This window comes from Peromyscus leucopus, chromosome 1, assembly GCF_004664715.2.
Source record: "Peromyscus leucopus breed LL Stock chromosome 1, UCI_PerLeu_2.1, whole genome shotgun sequence".
Lineage (NCBI taxonomy): Eukaryota > Metazoa > Chordata > Mammalia > Rodentia > Cricetidae > Peromyscus > Peromyscus leucopus.
Window position 1 is genome coordinate 85184796 of NC_051063.1, and position 14967 is coordinate 85199762.

Genomic DNA, 14967 nt, shown 5'->3' on the forward strand with positions numbered 1-14967 from the left:
ACACCCAGTTTATGCTGTGCTAAGGACTGAGCCCAAGGTTTTGTGCATGCTAGGCAAGCATTCCAACAACTGCGCTACATCCTCAGGTCCTAACAATTCATTTTAAAAATATCATTGGGATGCTGTTTGAAAAGATATTATATAAATATATAAATAATTAAATATTTAATTTAATAAAATAAATAATTAAAATAATAAAAAGAATAATATTAATATTCTTAAAAGTACACACTGCTTTGATCCAGAACTTTCACTTGTAGGAAATTATGAAGAGGACAGAATAAAATATGTTCCAAGAAAGTCAATGTGTTGGTCATGGTTATGCTTCCTACATAGTCAAAGTGCACATGTATTGAATTTTTCTCAATATACTGACATCTATTCTACCAAGTTTTGGGTTGTCAACTGCATGGGACTGGGTCACAAGATGTGGCCTGTGGCTCCATCTCTAGTGACTTTATCTCTGTGACTCCGTATCAGCAAAGCATCTGTCACAGAATTGGCTTGAATCAAGTATCACCATATCTTTCCACTTGCATCATCTCTGTCAATCACCTCTGCTGCTCACAGGGAGGTGAAGAAAATGGTCTCGTGAAAGAGAAGAGCTAAATTCCCTGGGACAGAACTCAAGATGGACCCAGGCAACCTCAGCCCAAGGAAGCTCCACTGTTTGGACTTCAACCTTCTGGTCTGTCAGAGGATGTCCAGACGGTCTTGTGGTCTGCTGTCCTTCTCTGTGACTCTCTTGCTCCTATCTGGACTCTAGAGGACAGAGCTGATCTGAGGTGTGTGTTCCAGACTTCAAAGCAAGTATCCCTTTTATCCTAACACAGGGTGGCTTCAGATATTGTCTTCTGCCTGGCCCCTTGGGCTTGGGTCCCACCTCGTCCTTGCCCAAGACCAAGAAAAAGCCCAGCACCTTGGCACCGCTTTGCCAGTTAATGTCTAACTGAGGAATGTCTTGCTGCCAAAAGGTGAAAAACAGAGACCTTGTATTTCCAGGCAGAGGTGTGACCTCCAATGTCAATCATGTTGTGTCTCTAACTATTAGGGAAAAAATAACAACAGTCTCATGGCTTGGAAAAGGGGAACACTATGCCAAAGGAGAGAAAAATTCTACCCCCACAGAAACAATCCCAAGGAGCAGAAGCATAGAATAACTGGAGGAGAGAGTGCCAGCCAAGGGCAGATGTCTATATATTGATCAGAAGCACTTATGAATGGATCAGTCCTGTCCTCCTGGGTTCAGGTAAGGCTAGCTGGAGCAGTCATCTCCTGTATCCACTATCCACTTCTCCTCTATCTATTCCCATTCTCTTTCAGGGAGGTGGGAGAGGAATTTAGCATCTGGACACTGTGGTCAGAGCAGCAAGATCCATTACTCCACTGATTATCAACTTTGCGATCTGTGACATGTCAACTCCCTTCTCTGTGAGGCAAAGCTTTTGAAATATCATGCTAGCTATTTTTCCTTCTTTCAGTGGTATTCCGGAAGCATACACTCTGTGCTGGGTACTGGGGTTATGGCAGTGAGCAAAAGTATCTGCTATGTGTGGGGTCTTTGCTTACGCCATTTTAGTTAGCCACAGGAATGCTACAGTGCTTTTCAAACTACACCAGCGGGTTGTGAGATTGTGTATGTGGTTTCTATTAGAATTTTCTTCATTTAATAGACCATGTCAGCAAGCAACATACATTGTAAGGATAAGAGTTATCTTATAAAACTTTTACTTGTGTGTGTGTGTGTTTCTTATATCTCAGACTCAGAAGTCTAGAAAACATTTGTTTTTAAAAATATTTACTATCTTTATTTATGTTATTATGTGTGTAACTGAATGAATTTATGTGCAACATGTATGTGCGGGTACCCTCAGAGCTAGAGGCTGGTCGATCTCCTAAAACTGGAGTTACAGACAGTTAGGAGCTGCCTAATGTGGGTGCTGGGCACCCGATCCAGGTTCTCTGCAAGAGCAGTGATCACTCTTAACTACTGAGCCATATCCCCAACTCCGAGAGCATTTGTTCTTGCACATAGTTTCTTTGAGCACAGAACTAGGCCGGGCATTTCCGATATAGCAGCTGGTGGAAGAGGTGGTCCCTTACTGCACAGATGAGAAAACTAGAATGCATCATTCTAAACTAAACATCAAAAACTAGTGCTGTGATAGGTAACACCGGGACTGGGCTCTGTTTCAGCTCAGTTCCCAAGTGTTTACCTCTAACACCATCCTAGTCTGCTGTTGTAAAACTTAGGGTAATACTTATATCCACCTGGAATTATTTTTACCTCTTGCAATCACAACTGTAATATGCACTATTGTGAAATTAATCATCTCTGGAGTTCCTTATCTTGTGTCATTTCTTTACATGGCTTGTGTGAAGATGCGGACTGTATTCATGATTCTCCTTGGTATCTAGCTCCCTGTTTGGCACAGAGTAGCCCATCAATAAGTGTTTGTTGAATGAATAAGTAGGTGTTAGCAAATTGTAAGTTCAGATAATCAAGAACTGCCTATAAAAACCCAAAGCTGCCTCTAATAAGGTTGTGAGTACAGAGCACCACCCCATCTTGTGACTTTTTGCTCCAAACAAAAGATTCAGTTCTTCAAAATGTGCAGTACATGGAGCTTGGGAAGATGGGTATGGGGCATGGGTAAGGAGTATGGGTGTGTCCACAGAGGCTTCAGAAGCCCACCAAAGCTAGAGCTATAGCACTGCAGTTTTCCTGATCCATATAAATGGTGCACAACCAAAGCACCCATTCTGTCTGTGGGGAGGGGAGTTAGATCACACATATACTTCACTCATCTTTGTTCTTAGGATTTAAGGCATTGGAAACACAGGGGAAAGAACCTAACCCAACATTGCCTTTGGGCAGGTGTTTCCGGGACCAGAGGGAAGAGCAGGAAAGATGAGGCCGATGTTCTTCTTGACCTGGATGCTAGCGGTCATGGTGGTAACCCCTTGGCTCACGGTAGCTGGAGCCAGTAATTCATCAGAAACAAGTAAGTGTGAATGGGTGCATGCATGCGTGTGTGTGTGTGTGTGTGTGTGTGTGTGTGTGTGTGTGTGTGTATACATGTGTATGTAGCACTGTTTCCTGTGCTTAATTAAATCCTTAATTAAGTAAATCTTTAGTTAAGATTAAGCAATCTTAACCCCTGTTTTAGCACACTTGACATGATCTTTATTCTAAGCCCATCTCATGGGTTGTAATGTGTCCAGGACTCACTTAGAAGTTTTGCTAAGGTGCAAATTCTGCTTTAGTATTTCTAACAAGGGGCCCAGGACAATAACCAAGTTTGGGTGATGCTGATGTTGGGGCAAAGGGCTAAAACTTCTCAGAACCTTTCCTGCACTTCACTGTAAAGTCACGAACATGCCCAGCTCCACAGCAGATTTGAACAGCCCCGGTGGCTCCCAGGCACCTTTCCTTTAAGTGGGAGGTTATTCCATGGGGCTTCCATCCTGGAGTACTCACTAAATATAATTGTGGGGTCATGGTTAAAAGCACACATTCTGTGGTCATGCTGCGTGTCTATCATGTTTGCCAATTTGTGAGGGACTTATTCCTTCTGAACCTCAATGTTCATGTCTGTAAATAAAGATAAATTAAAATGGGGCCATTGGGAAGAATTCAGAAAGCTCCAGAATGAAAAGGGCACATGCTTTTAACAGACATGCAGTTAAGTGATGCTTAACAACAGCATTTTTCTTTTCACTGTTGAAAGCGATGCATGAGTATCCTGTCAAATGGGTTGGGAGCAGGCTTCAGAGAGAAGGGACACTGGGCAGGGTCTTGGTGAAGGCTGCACAGGCAGAGAAGAGGACCTGGGCAGAAGGGACTAACTGTTGAAAAGGCTGGGGAGGGGTAGCAGCTTAGTCACACATCCTCCCTCTACAGATATCAGAAATACCGTGTATTAAGCTCTTGGATGTGAGATATTGTGGACATTTAAAAGAAGGCAAAAAGGGAAGGCCATGCTTAGCTAGGTGAATAGAAGAATCTACTCAAGAGAGGTTGGATGGGTGTCTGTAAGGTGACAAGTCCTTTGAGAAGCAAGGAAGAATATGTGCTGGGCTTCTGAAGCTGGGTTCTTCTGTCCACAGGAAGGTGTTCTGAATGCCACAACAATGCTACCTGTATGCTGGATGGAGTGGTCACGACATGCTCCTGCCAGACGGGTTTCATTGGTGATGGACTGGTGTGCGAGGACATGAATGAGTGTGCCATCCCGGGAGCTCACAATTGCTCTGACAATGGCATCTGCTTGAACACACTGGGTTCCTATGAGTGTATCTGCCAGAATGGCTTCCGTCTGACCCCTGAGCTGGGCTGCACTGATGTGGATGAGTGCACAGAGCTGGGACTCAGTGACTGCCATGCCCTGGCCACCTGTGTCAACACGGAGGGCAACTACTCATGCGTGTGTCCCAAGGGCTATGAAGGGGATGGTTGGCACTGTGAGTGCTCCCCAGGCTCCTGTGGGCCAGGTCTGGACTGCTTGCCCCAGGGCCCAGGTGGAGCACTGGTGTGTGAGGACCCCTGCAATGCGTATGAGACCCTGTCTGAATACTGGCGCAGTTCTGAGTACGGTGCTGGCTACTCCTGTGACTCAAATTTGCATGGCTGGTACCGGTTCACAGGCCAGGGGGGCGTGCGCATGGCTGAGACCTGTGTGCCGGTCCTGCGATGCAACACGGCTGCACCCATGTGGCTCAATGGCTCACATCCTTCGAGCAGTGAGGGCATCGTTAGCCGCATGGCCTGTGCACACTGGAGCGGCCACTGCTGTCTGTGGTCCACAGAGGTCCAAGTGAAGGCCTGCAGAGGTGGTTACTATGTTTACAACCTGACTGCGCCCCCTGAATGCAATCTGGCTTACTGCACAGGTGAGCTGAGCAACGCCCTACATCCTTAGTCTGCAGGAGTCTTGAGGCACAAGCTGTTGACTGTGTGTCTTGATAATATTGCAGATCCTAGCTCCGTGGAGGGGACTTGCGAAGAGTGCAGGGTGGACGAAGACTGCATATTGGATGACGGCAGATGGGACTGCCAGTGTAAACTGAACTTTAACATCACAGGTGAGGCCCAGGGGGAGATTTGTTGAGAAAATAATCAGTGCTCAGGAGCGAGGCTCGTGCTTGTGTGGGCCTGTGACCAGAGGACACACATCCAATCAGTGAGAAAGAAAGGTCACTAAGAGCCTGGGCTCTTTGCACCTCCATCTCAATTGGCTCCAAAGGTCCCAGAGTCCAGGGACTGGAGGACCTCTTCCTACCCAGTTCCTTCTTTCTGAAGACCCTACACCATGGCAGGCACACCAGGTAACCAGAAGTAACCAGAAGCTACGGAGCCACCTGCCACATCAGAAACTGGGTGTGGCATTGGCCCTCTCTCAGCCTGTTTCCTCAGGGTGTCGTTGAAGATGGCTAAGACTTTTCCAGACTCGAGTCACCTGTTGTGCTGACAGTCTGATTCTGCTTGTATCCAAGTACTATCTGTGTGGTGAATGTTATAGCGATCACATTCCTCTCCAGTTTGGTGAGATTGCTTCCTTGAGCTTGATTCAGGGTGTGGGTGGTCACACTGCATTTGCAAGAAACACCTCACAAAGTTAACTGTAAAAAGGAACACAGCGGAAAGGAAGTCGTTACACTTCTACAGATGTGTGGCACTTCAGTAAAATACTTAAAAACACTAAAAATGAAAAATTAAGAAAAACTTCAAAATTTTTAAGAGTGTGTGTGTGTGTGTGTGTGTGTGTGTGTGTGTGTGATGTATATGTGAGGAGGGGCTCACACATATCTGCAGAGATTGGGGGGACAACTTGTGGGGCTTGGTTCTGTTTTTCTACCCTATAGGTCCTAGGAACTGAACTCAGGTGGTAGGGCTTGGCCACAAACACCTTTACCCACTCGGCTATCACACCTGCTCCCAAATACTTGGAAAATAAGGACAAATTCTAGCAATTCATCATTGCCTACTCCAAACTCTGAGCCTTCTCTTTGCCTAAGAGGGAAATTAGCTATCATATAGCATCAGAGTCATTGCCAGTGGGAGACTGTCACCTGCATGTAGCCAGGGTACCAAAGAAAGTCATTTAATGTTTTCTTTCATCTGGGTTTGATGTTTTTTAATGCTGGGCCAGTGAAAGACCCTCACACTACCTTAAATTTTATATACAATCCACTCTTAAGGGAACATGGAACTGGATGTTTGGTGGTTGGACCCACACACTGATGTTCATAATTCAATTTTGTCTGAGAGGGGACTGTGATTGACCCAAGGCATTTCAAGCAGAGGTACCATCTGGTGACCAGCCCAGCAAGCATGCTGGGTTCCTGGGGACATGCCTTGCCCTGGAGGAACAAGCTCCTAATCCTATTGTCCTTGGCCTTTTCAGATGTCTCCCTCCTGGAGCGCAGGCTGGAGTGTGGGGCCAATGACATCAAGATGTCCCTCAGCAAATGCCAGCTGCAGAGTCTGGGCTTTATGAAGGTCTTCATGTACCTGAGTGACAGCCAGTGCTCAGGCTTCAGTGAGAGCGGTGAACGAGACTGGATGTCCGTGGTGACCCCTGCCCGGGATGGCCCCTGTGGGACAGTGTTGAGAGTAAGTTCTTGCTTGTGGTGACATCAGGGTTGGAGTGGTTGGTGCCTATTTCAGTCCCAAGTCCACACCTTGTATGATCTTTGGGTGAGTTGTTTGACCCTGACTAAATAACTTCAACATGGAGGGACTGTTACTTCTCTGTAGGGATGTTATGTGTGAGCTTTATCTGTAAGGATGACTTCCCGTTCTACAGATAGGAAAGGAAGGACTAGGCTGTCAGTGGTGGCTTCTAACCATAAGGTTAACTCTGGAATCAGAAGCAAGCCTGTCTGTGTCCAGGGGTCCTGAGAAGAGCCCCAGAGGTTTCTGCTGAGATCAGCCATTAAATGTTCATGTGGCTGGCACCTAGCTTCCTCCTGCTCCTTCATCCCTGGAAAGAAAATGAGGAGGAGCAAAATGAAAGGAGGAAAGGAAGAAATTGCCACTGTCAAGGACAGCGTGAAATGTAATTAGTGATAGCTTGCATATGATTTTCAGTTTTGAGGAGGAAATCTGCAGTTTTGAAACTAGGCCAGGTTTTGTGGAGAATCTGTAGCCACCATTCAGGTTTTGTAGATCTCCTGCTCTGTATGGACATACTCAGTTCTTAGGGAACCGTGAACCTCCATCCCTTCATCCATGAGGCAGGGATTCAGGAGCCCTCCCACTTTAGGTCATTGGAAGCATCAGTAGAATGACTCAGGAGGAGAATGTAGCTCAGTATCTAGAACATGACACCTGCTCCTAAAGTTACTGCTATTGGAACACACAGACTGGGAGGGGAGCCTTCAGGAGTCCACAGACAAAACTCATTGGCTATGAAACCCTGCATAAGGTCTCATGTACTTTTTTCCTACTCCTCTTCACCCAACACAGACGAATGAAACCCATGCCACCTACAGCAACACCCTCTATCTGGCAAATGAGATCATCATTCGTGACATCATCATCAGAATCAACTTTGAATGCTCTTACCCCCTGGACATGAAAGTCAGCCTGAAGACATCCCTACAGCCCATGGTCAGGTGTGGTCATCAGGGGCTTCCAGTACTCCTGGGAGGCTTCACTCCTCAGCCTCAGCCCCTCAGCTCCTCAGCTCCTCAGCCCCTCAGCCCCTCAGCTCCTCAGCTCCTCAGCCCCTTAGCCCCTCAGCTCCTCAGCCCTCAGCCCTTAGCCCCTCAGCCATGAGATCTTCAGCTGCCTTGACAAGTGGGAGCTGGCTTTGGAGTCTGGGGGGCAGGACTGCTTAGTGGGGACACCTAGTGAGGAATCCCAGAACCTAGATTCTAACCCAGGCTCTGCCATATATTACCTGGATAGTTTTGGGAAGCCATAGCAACCGTCTAACTATTGCTCTCAGTTGCCAAGGGGCCTTAACAATACTTGCATTGCTTTTCTTAGGACAATGAGGTTCGGCAAAGGGGATCCAATACTAGTCTCCGCCTTTTCAGAAGGATTGGGTAGCCCTGCTTCTGGAGGGGACTCTGGACAATCATGTCTCATATTTAGACCCCAGCTTTCATCCTTCTCTGAATTGAATCCTATCTCTGATTAAAGAGGCCTTGTTTGGGTGGAAAGGTAGCTGGAGAGGTGAATCAGGGAAGCTCCATCCATTTTGGTGAAAAGTAGAATCCCATTACTAAGTAAAATTGGAAGTCTTTGAGTATGAGTCACAGGCCACTGATGCTCATGATGGGAAGGATAACAGTCACAATCACTAGTATTTTTGGAGCATTTGCTGTATGCCAGACATCACCTTAAGTGCTTTATATGAAATATCTCATAAGAGCCTTACAGTAGCCCAAGAAGATGCAAACTCAGGGAAGAGTGCTGGGCTGAGGTGCTGTGGGATGGTATGTATGTCAAATTACTCTGGTTGGTCAATAAATAAAACACTGATTGGCCAGTGGCTAGGCAGGAAGTATAGGTGGGACTAACAGAGAGGAGAAAAGAAAGAACAGGAAGGCGGAGGGAGTCACTGCCAGCCACCGCCATGACAAGCAGCATGTGAAGATGCCGGTAAGCCACAAACCACGTGGCAAGGTATAGATTTATGAAAATGGATTAATTTAAGCTACAAGAACAGTTAGCAAGAAGCCTGCCATGGCCATACAGTTTGTAAGCAATATAAGTCTCTGTGTTTACTTGGTTGGGTCTGAGCGGCTGTGGAACTGGTGGGTGACAAAGATTTGTCCTGACTGTGGGCAAGGCAGGAAAACTCTAGTTACACTGAGGTATCGGTGACTTGCTTATTTTGGGCTATTGGATGGAGTACTACTTGGCTAGGAAGTGCCCTGGAATGATGTGGCCATGTCCTAGGCCGACCTTCTGGGCACCAGAGAGCAACAGGTATGTGATCAAACCTCTCTGGGGCTCAAGGAAGTCTCAGCCTGTTCTCTACTACGACGTGGACCCCTGTATTACTGGGCATTTCTCATATGCCTTATTTTGTGTGATACCACTCTCTCTGTATACTGTGAGAGATCATACAGTGAAATTCACACCAGGGTTTTTAGATTAAAAGCAACCCATAAGACCCAATCTGATGTAGGTATTGGAAGGAACACTTTTGCAGATCCTTAGAACTTAAGTCCGTAGGGCTCCTGACAGCTCATCTCTTTTTACATGTTGAAGATTGAGACTCAAGAAGTCCAGGCAGGTCCCTCAAGAATTTATCCTATTTTGAAGGATGGTAGGAAGGGGGCACCAGCAGTGCCCTGGACCTGTGACTGAAGATAGGGCCTATGAATCTGTAACATCAGCATCAACAGGAGCTTTAGAAATGCAGATCCCTGAGTCCCACCACAGAACTATTCAGTCAGAGAGGACTTCTACCCAATACCCCTCACCTCCAAGTGCTCACAGAAATTTGCCAAGCAGTGGAGCAGGGTCCAGTCCTGCTACTGAATGAACCAGACAGATACCTGCAAGGAACTGTCGAAGAATGCTGATCGGAAAGGGGTAGTCATCTGTGAGTGTTCTCAATCTGGTTCTCTAACAGCTCTTCGTCCTCTGCAGTGCCCTGAACATCAGCTTGGGTGGAACAGGCATGTTCACCGTTCGGATGGCGCTGTTCCAGAGCCCTGCCTACACACAGCCCTACCAAGGTCCCTCTGTGATGCTGTCCACAGAGGCTTTTCTGTATGTGGGCACCATGCTGGATGGGGGGGACTTGTCCCGGTTTGTACTGCTAATGACCAACTGCTACGCCACACCCAGTAGCAACTCCACAGACCCTGTGAAATACTTCATTATCCAGGACAGGTAAAACAGTGGGTCCTATCTGGGGGCTCATGAATGGGGTTTGTGGATATGTCTTTAGAATTAATTGGGGAAAATACATCTTTATGTTCATGATCCTTTAGCTTAAATTTAGCATTCTTGCCTACCCTGAAGACAGAGATCTATCTATGCTATCCAGTAGTTTTTAGGTACCATTTCATTAGGATTCTCCCTAGATCTTATTACATAAATGCATTATCAAGTGCATTTTAGCAAGTATATAAAGCACATACCAAATGTTTTAACATTTTAAGAGGCATGCTTTGATTTAACTGATTTTCTTGAAATGTCTTATTTTTATACAATAGCATTATATTTGAAGAGGGTTGCATATGTTCACTGGAGGGCCAAGTGGGCAATCTGACTCAGAACATATAAGAAATCTGATGGCAGGCTCAGAGCAACAGGCAGCCCGGGCCTGGCTAAGAAGAGCAGGGGATGGACATGGTTAGCCAAGGAGCAGGTGAAACTGTGAGGGAGCAGACTCTCCCTTAAGAGGCTGTGGAGAAATTAAACAGATATTTTGCAAGTTTGCTCTTTCCAGACTTTGTGGGTACCATGGTGAAGAGAAGAGATGAAACCCTCTGCTCTCATACAACTTAAATTCTGAAGGCAAGACAGACAATTAAATGAAAGTGAAATATGCAGTGAGGAAAAGCCTCTTGGACAAATGCAGTGGGGGAGGGAGAGGTTTTGCAGCCTGTGGTGCAGGACCTGCCCAGAATGCCCGGTGCTCATGAGCTTCTTCTGCATGTCGGTTTGTTTTTCCTAGCAGATATGTTTGGATGCCACTGTGTGCAATGCAGATGGGTACACACACTGCGCTTGGCTCAGTGGCTGCCCGGACTCCCTGGTTTCTGCTATTATAGGCACATATTTGATAGCATAAAATAGTTAATGATTCTTGAATATATTTTCTTGGCAATGAAACGGACTTCTGGATTGTTCCAACTCTGTGGCTGAAGAATTTTTATCATTTTTCTTTAGCCCCAGACACAGACGGCACCTACTGTGTGCCTCATTCTGTTCTAAGCACTTTGAAAAAATAAATTAATCCTCACAATTACCATTTGACATTACTCCCATATGCCTATGGAGAAATTGAGGCACAGAGAGATTAAATGAGCTGCCCAAAGTCACACAGCTAACAGATGGTGATGTGCCGTTTAAGTCCAGGAAGCGGGGCTCCAGAGTCTTGACTTAACCAACAGCATCGTACGTCTTAATGTTCTCCATTCAGATGTCCGCACACAGAGGATACAACCATTCAGGTGATGGAGAATGGCGAGTCCCCTCAGGGCCGATTTTCTGTTCAGATGTTCCGGTTTGCAGGAAATTACGACCTGGTCTACCTGCACTGCGAGGTGTACCTGTGTGACTCTGTGAATGAACAGTGCAAACCTGTGAGTCATGCCCTCACCGCAACAGCCTGTTGGAATGCCCATCTCTATCACCAAGACATCTGGCCAAAAACATAAAGGAAGACACACATCTGTGGCATTTTCCTATTTTAATAACACACAGGCACAGAGCTGCAAGACAGAGTGGGCAGGGCCAGTCAGGACACCGGGTCTATCTGGCAGTCAGGAAGCAGTGGTGATCTCAGGGGGCTTGGCTGATAAATTAACCTTATTTGCAAGCTGCAAGCTTATCTCCCAAAACAAGAACGTAAACCTCCAGCGCTGTGTGCAACTCAGGGGTTTTAACATATTCAAGTTGCACAAAAATTCACTGGGGGCGGTGCTAGCTTATTTTCTCAACTGGAAAAGCTCAGAGAGCTTACTTGTCCACAATCCCAATAACAGGCAGGGCAGGGACATGATCTCCTATCTCCGGCATGAGGCAGGAAGATGCTCTTCTGAGCTGGCTGCCCACTTCTCATGCCGGGATCACATTCCACCTTCCTCTCCACCCATGAGTGATTTTCCATGTCACCCTTCCTCTGCAGACCTGCTCTGGTACTAAACTTAGAAGTGGGAACTCCATAGATCAGACCCGTGTCCTGAACTTGGGTCCCATCACTCGGCAAGGTGAGAGATCTGTTCTGTCATGTCACTGAATGGGGAAGAGGCAAGGTGGCAGAGACTGGCTTCTTAGGTCTTACTGGGAACTGAAGAGTGAGGTCCAATGGATTCTCTGGGCTATCTTCCTCTTTTACCAGTTCTAGTGCAATCATTCACCCACTCATTCATTCATTCATTCATTCATTCATTCATCCATCCATCCATCCATCCATCCATCCATCCATCCATCCATTGCAGAGACATGCTTTGGTGCTTCCTGTGGTTTAGTATATTGTGATAAGCATTGCCTTAGATCTTTGACAAGTAGGGGAAACGCTATCCAAACAGCATCATTTAGATGTATAGAACTGCGAGTGCCTTAAGTGCGGGAAGAAAAGTGTACACAGAGTTTGAAGATGTTCTGACAAAGGATGCAGACCCAGTCTTGGTAATGGGGAGGTAATGGGAAGACTAAGGAGAAGCTAGGTTGTCAGGAGAACTGAGGGGAGCTAGGCCAGTGGTAGTGAATAAACTGGTATAGGTGAGGCTAGCCCTGTGGGGCTTTGTAGATCCAGATAGGTTTTAAGTCTTTCTTCTGAAAGCAATGTGGGTGAGGCTTTATAAAGATTAGATGCAGGGGAGTGGTATGACCATATCTGGGCTTCAGAAAGATGATCCTGACTGCAAGAGGAAAGGATTGAGGGAGCTTGTCTCAGCCTCCTTGCAAGCTATGTGCTTCAATACTCATGGATCTTTCTGTTTCTTCCAAAGGTGTCCAGGCCTCTGAATCCAAGGCTGCTTCCAGCAACGTGAGTAAGTCTAGGTCCTTTCTGTATAGTTACCTGCTCCATGACACTCCCCTGGAGCTTCTATCTGGAGGTCTTAGTGGGCTGGAGGGCCTAGCCTTCAGAGCCTGAGCTGCCAAAAGGCAATTCATCTGAGACCTTGGCTGTACTCATGCACACATTTGTGCTATCTCATAATAGTGTGTGGGAACACAGGTGTGACCCAACAACCTGAGAGAATGCCATATCCAGGTTATGTTTGCACAGTTCATATCTTTATACAGATACCACATACATTTATATCTATATGCATACTTGTACATATCTGCCTACACATAGATCACACACATTCCTATCTGTATACACACACATACACACTCATATATGCATGCACATACTACACATGCTCATATCTGTACATAGATCACACACATGCATACACACAAACCATGGACACTCATATACACACATCACACACATTCACATCTGCACATATATTCATGGGCATACAGACCATACACACTCACATCTGCACATAGATCACCCACTTCAATCTACACACAGATCATACACACTCATATCTGTGAACAAACCATACATATTCATATCTGTGCACAGACTGTACACACTCATATCTGCATACAGATATGGATGGTTGAATCTCTCCTGCCCGCCTGTTCCCAAATAACCAGCCAGAGGTTTAATATTAATTATAGACTGCCCTATGACTCAGTCTTATTATTAGCTAGTTCTTACATTTTAAATTAACCAATTTCTATTAATTAACCCATTTCCATTAATCTATGTTGCCACATGGCCAGTGGCTTACCGGTACTTTCATATCTTGCTTCTTGGGCAGCTTACTGGCGTTTCCTTGACTCTACCCTCTTTTCCTTGTATCTCTGCTTGGATTTCCCATCTGGCTCTATTCTGCCTTGCCATAGGCCAAGGCAGTTTTACTTATTAACCAGTGTGAGCAACACATATTCAGAGTATAGAAAGACAACTCATAGCATACAAACCATACACACTCATATTTGCATTCATACCACAATACTCATATATGCGCATACAGATCATAAATGTTCATATATGCACATGCCAATCATACATTTGTATCTGTACACACAGATCACACATGCTCATGTCTTTATACACAGATATACACACAGTTGCAGTTGTATGCTTGCATGTTAGCTGCTCAGATATTCATATATATTTATTACAAACCTGTTCCCCAAGGACATGCACACCTGCCCCTTTTGGCACTTCCAGAAGCTGAGGCTCATCTCTAATACCTTCAGGAGGTGCTCCACAGGTTACAAATATTTGTCGAGGCCATTATTTGCCAAGAACCAAGCTTAGTAGTGCATTGAGCACAGCAGACAAACAAGAAACTACATTTTTTTTTCTTCTTTAAGCCTCAGACCACAAAAGCCAGGAACTGGTGACATTTTTGTGGCCCTTTTCTTATGCCTCCTGCCTTATTTGACACTCCAGATGAAAACTGAATCCACACAGTCATTGCTTTTCTTGGCTTGTGGAACCTGGGTGTGAGAAGGCTGCTATGATGTTTGGCATGAGTTCTGTACCCCTGAGCTCAGAGCTGGAAAGTCACGGCTCTCCCATGACATAGGCATGTCCTCTGTGAGGAGCCTCCAGGTTGCTAGGCTGTTTGGGTCTGTTAGGTGTTGCACGACATTGCACACCAGGTACCTCGGGAGACATTGCTGTCTTTTTCAGACTAGTCCACGTGGAATGGAGCCTTTATCCACTTCCCCATTCAGTGTAGACATCTTCGTTTGAACTTCCTCATCCAGAGAGGGTGCCCTCATTCTTGGTTAGTCTGTAGGAAAGCGTCTTACGTTACTTGGCACAAAAGCACAGCAGCACTTGCCACATCCCTATCATTGTTTATTTTTTAGGGCTCCTGAGCATCTGGATGCCTCTGTTTCTCTCAGCCACTTTGACCCTGATGTTTCACTGATGGACAGAAGAAAACCTAGTGTGGCTCCCAACTCACTTCTTGCTGGCCAGGAGGGGAGATGCAGGCTGGTTTCCAGCCAGAGCAGAGGGAGCTCACACTGCCTCCAGCTTGCACTTACTCTTCTTCCTTTAAGCCTCACTATCAAGACGCAGTTGTTCCCTTTCCATGCTGCTCTCTCTCCACATGGGACTTGTGATGCATCTGTATATGAAGCCCCTGTCTCCTTAAAGGATACTAATAATCATAAGTTTAAAACATCAGCTTTTGGAGTCATTAATTCAAATCTTTACTGAGCACACAGTCACTGTGGGCACT

At 45.9% G+C, this 14967-nt stretch overlaps 1 protein-coding gene across 4 annotated transcripts; it reads left to right on the plus strand.

Moving 5' to 3' along the window:
- The first annotated feature begins 1098 nt into the window (after positions 1-1098).
- Positions 1099-14912, plus strand: Umod (uromodulin). 4 transcript variants are annotated; one of them, XM_037211070.1, is made up of 12 exons: positions 1099-1249; positions 2879-3005; positions 4111-4893; positions 4978-5085; positions 6408-6616; positions 7472-7620; positions 9614-9859; positions 11118-11280; positions 11826-11907; positions 12652-12689; positions 14409-14505; positions 14591-14912. In XM_037211070.1, exons 1-11 carry the CDS (start codon positions 1217-1219, stop codon positions 14469-14471), a joined length of 2001 nt encoding a protein of 666 aa, XP_037066965.1. In that variant the 5' UTR covers positions 1099-1216; the 3' UTR covers positions 14472-14505; positions 14591-14912. The 4 variants fall into 4 exon arrangements, with proteins under 4 accessions (XP_037066965.1, XP_028723639.2, XP_037066970.1 ...); XM_037211073.1 differs by lacking the exon at positions 14409-14505 and adding an exon at positions 1324-1431 and having other exon boundaries at positions 1103-1249; positions 12652-12693; XM_028867806.2 differs by lacking the exon at positions 14409-14505 and having other exon boundaries at positions 1101-1249; positions 12652-12693.
- The last annotated feature ends 55 nt before the right edge of the window (positions 14913-14967 follow it).

Excerpts from the sequence above, each read along its gene's own strand:
- Umod (XM_028867806.2), top strand. The coding sequence starts at position 1,217 with ATGAATGGATCAGTCCTGTCCTCCTGGGTTCAG. Across the intron at positions 6,617-7,471 it reads CCTGTGGGACAGTGTTGAGA|ACGAATGAAACCCATGCCAC; the intron begins GTAAGTTCTTGC and ends CACCCAACACAG. Across the intron at positions 11,281-11,825 it reads TGAATGAACAGTGCAAACCT|ACCTGCTCTGGTACTAAACT; the intron begins GTGAGTCATGCC and ends CTTCCTCTGCAG.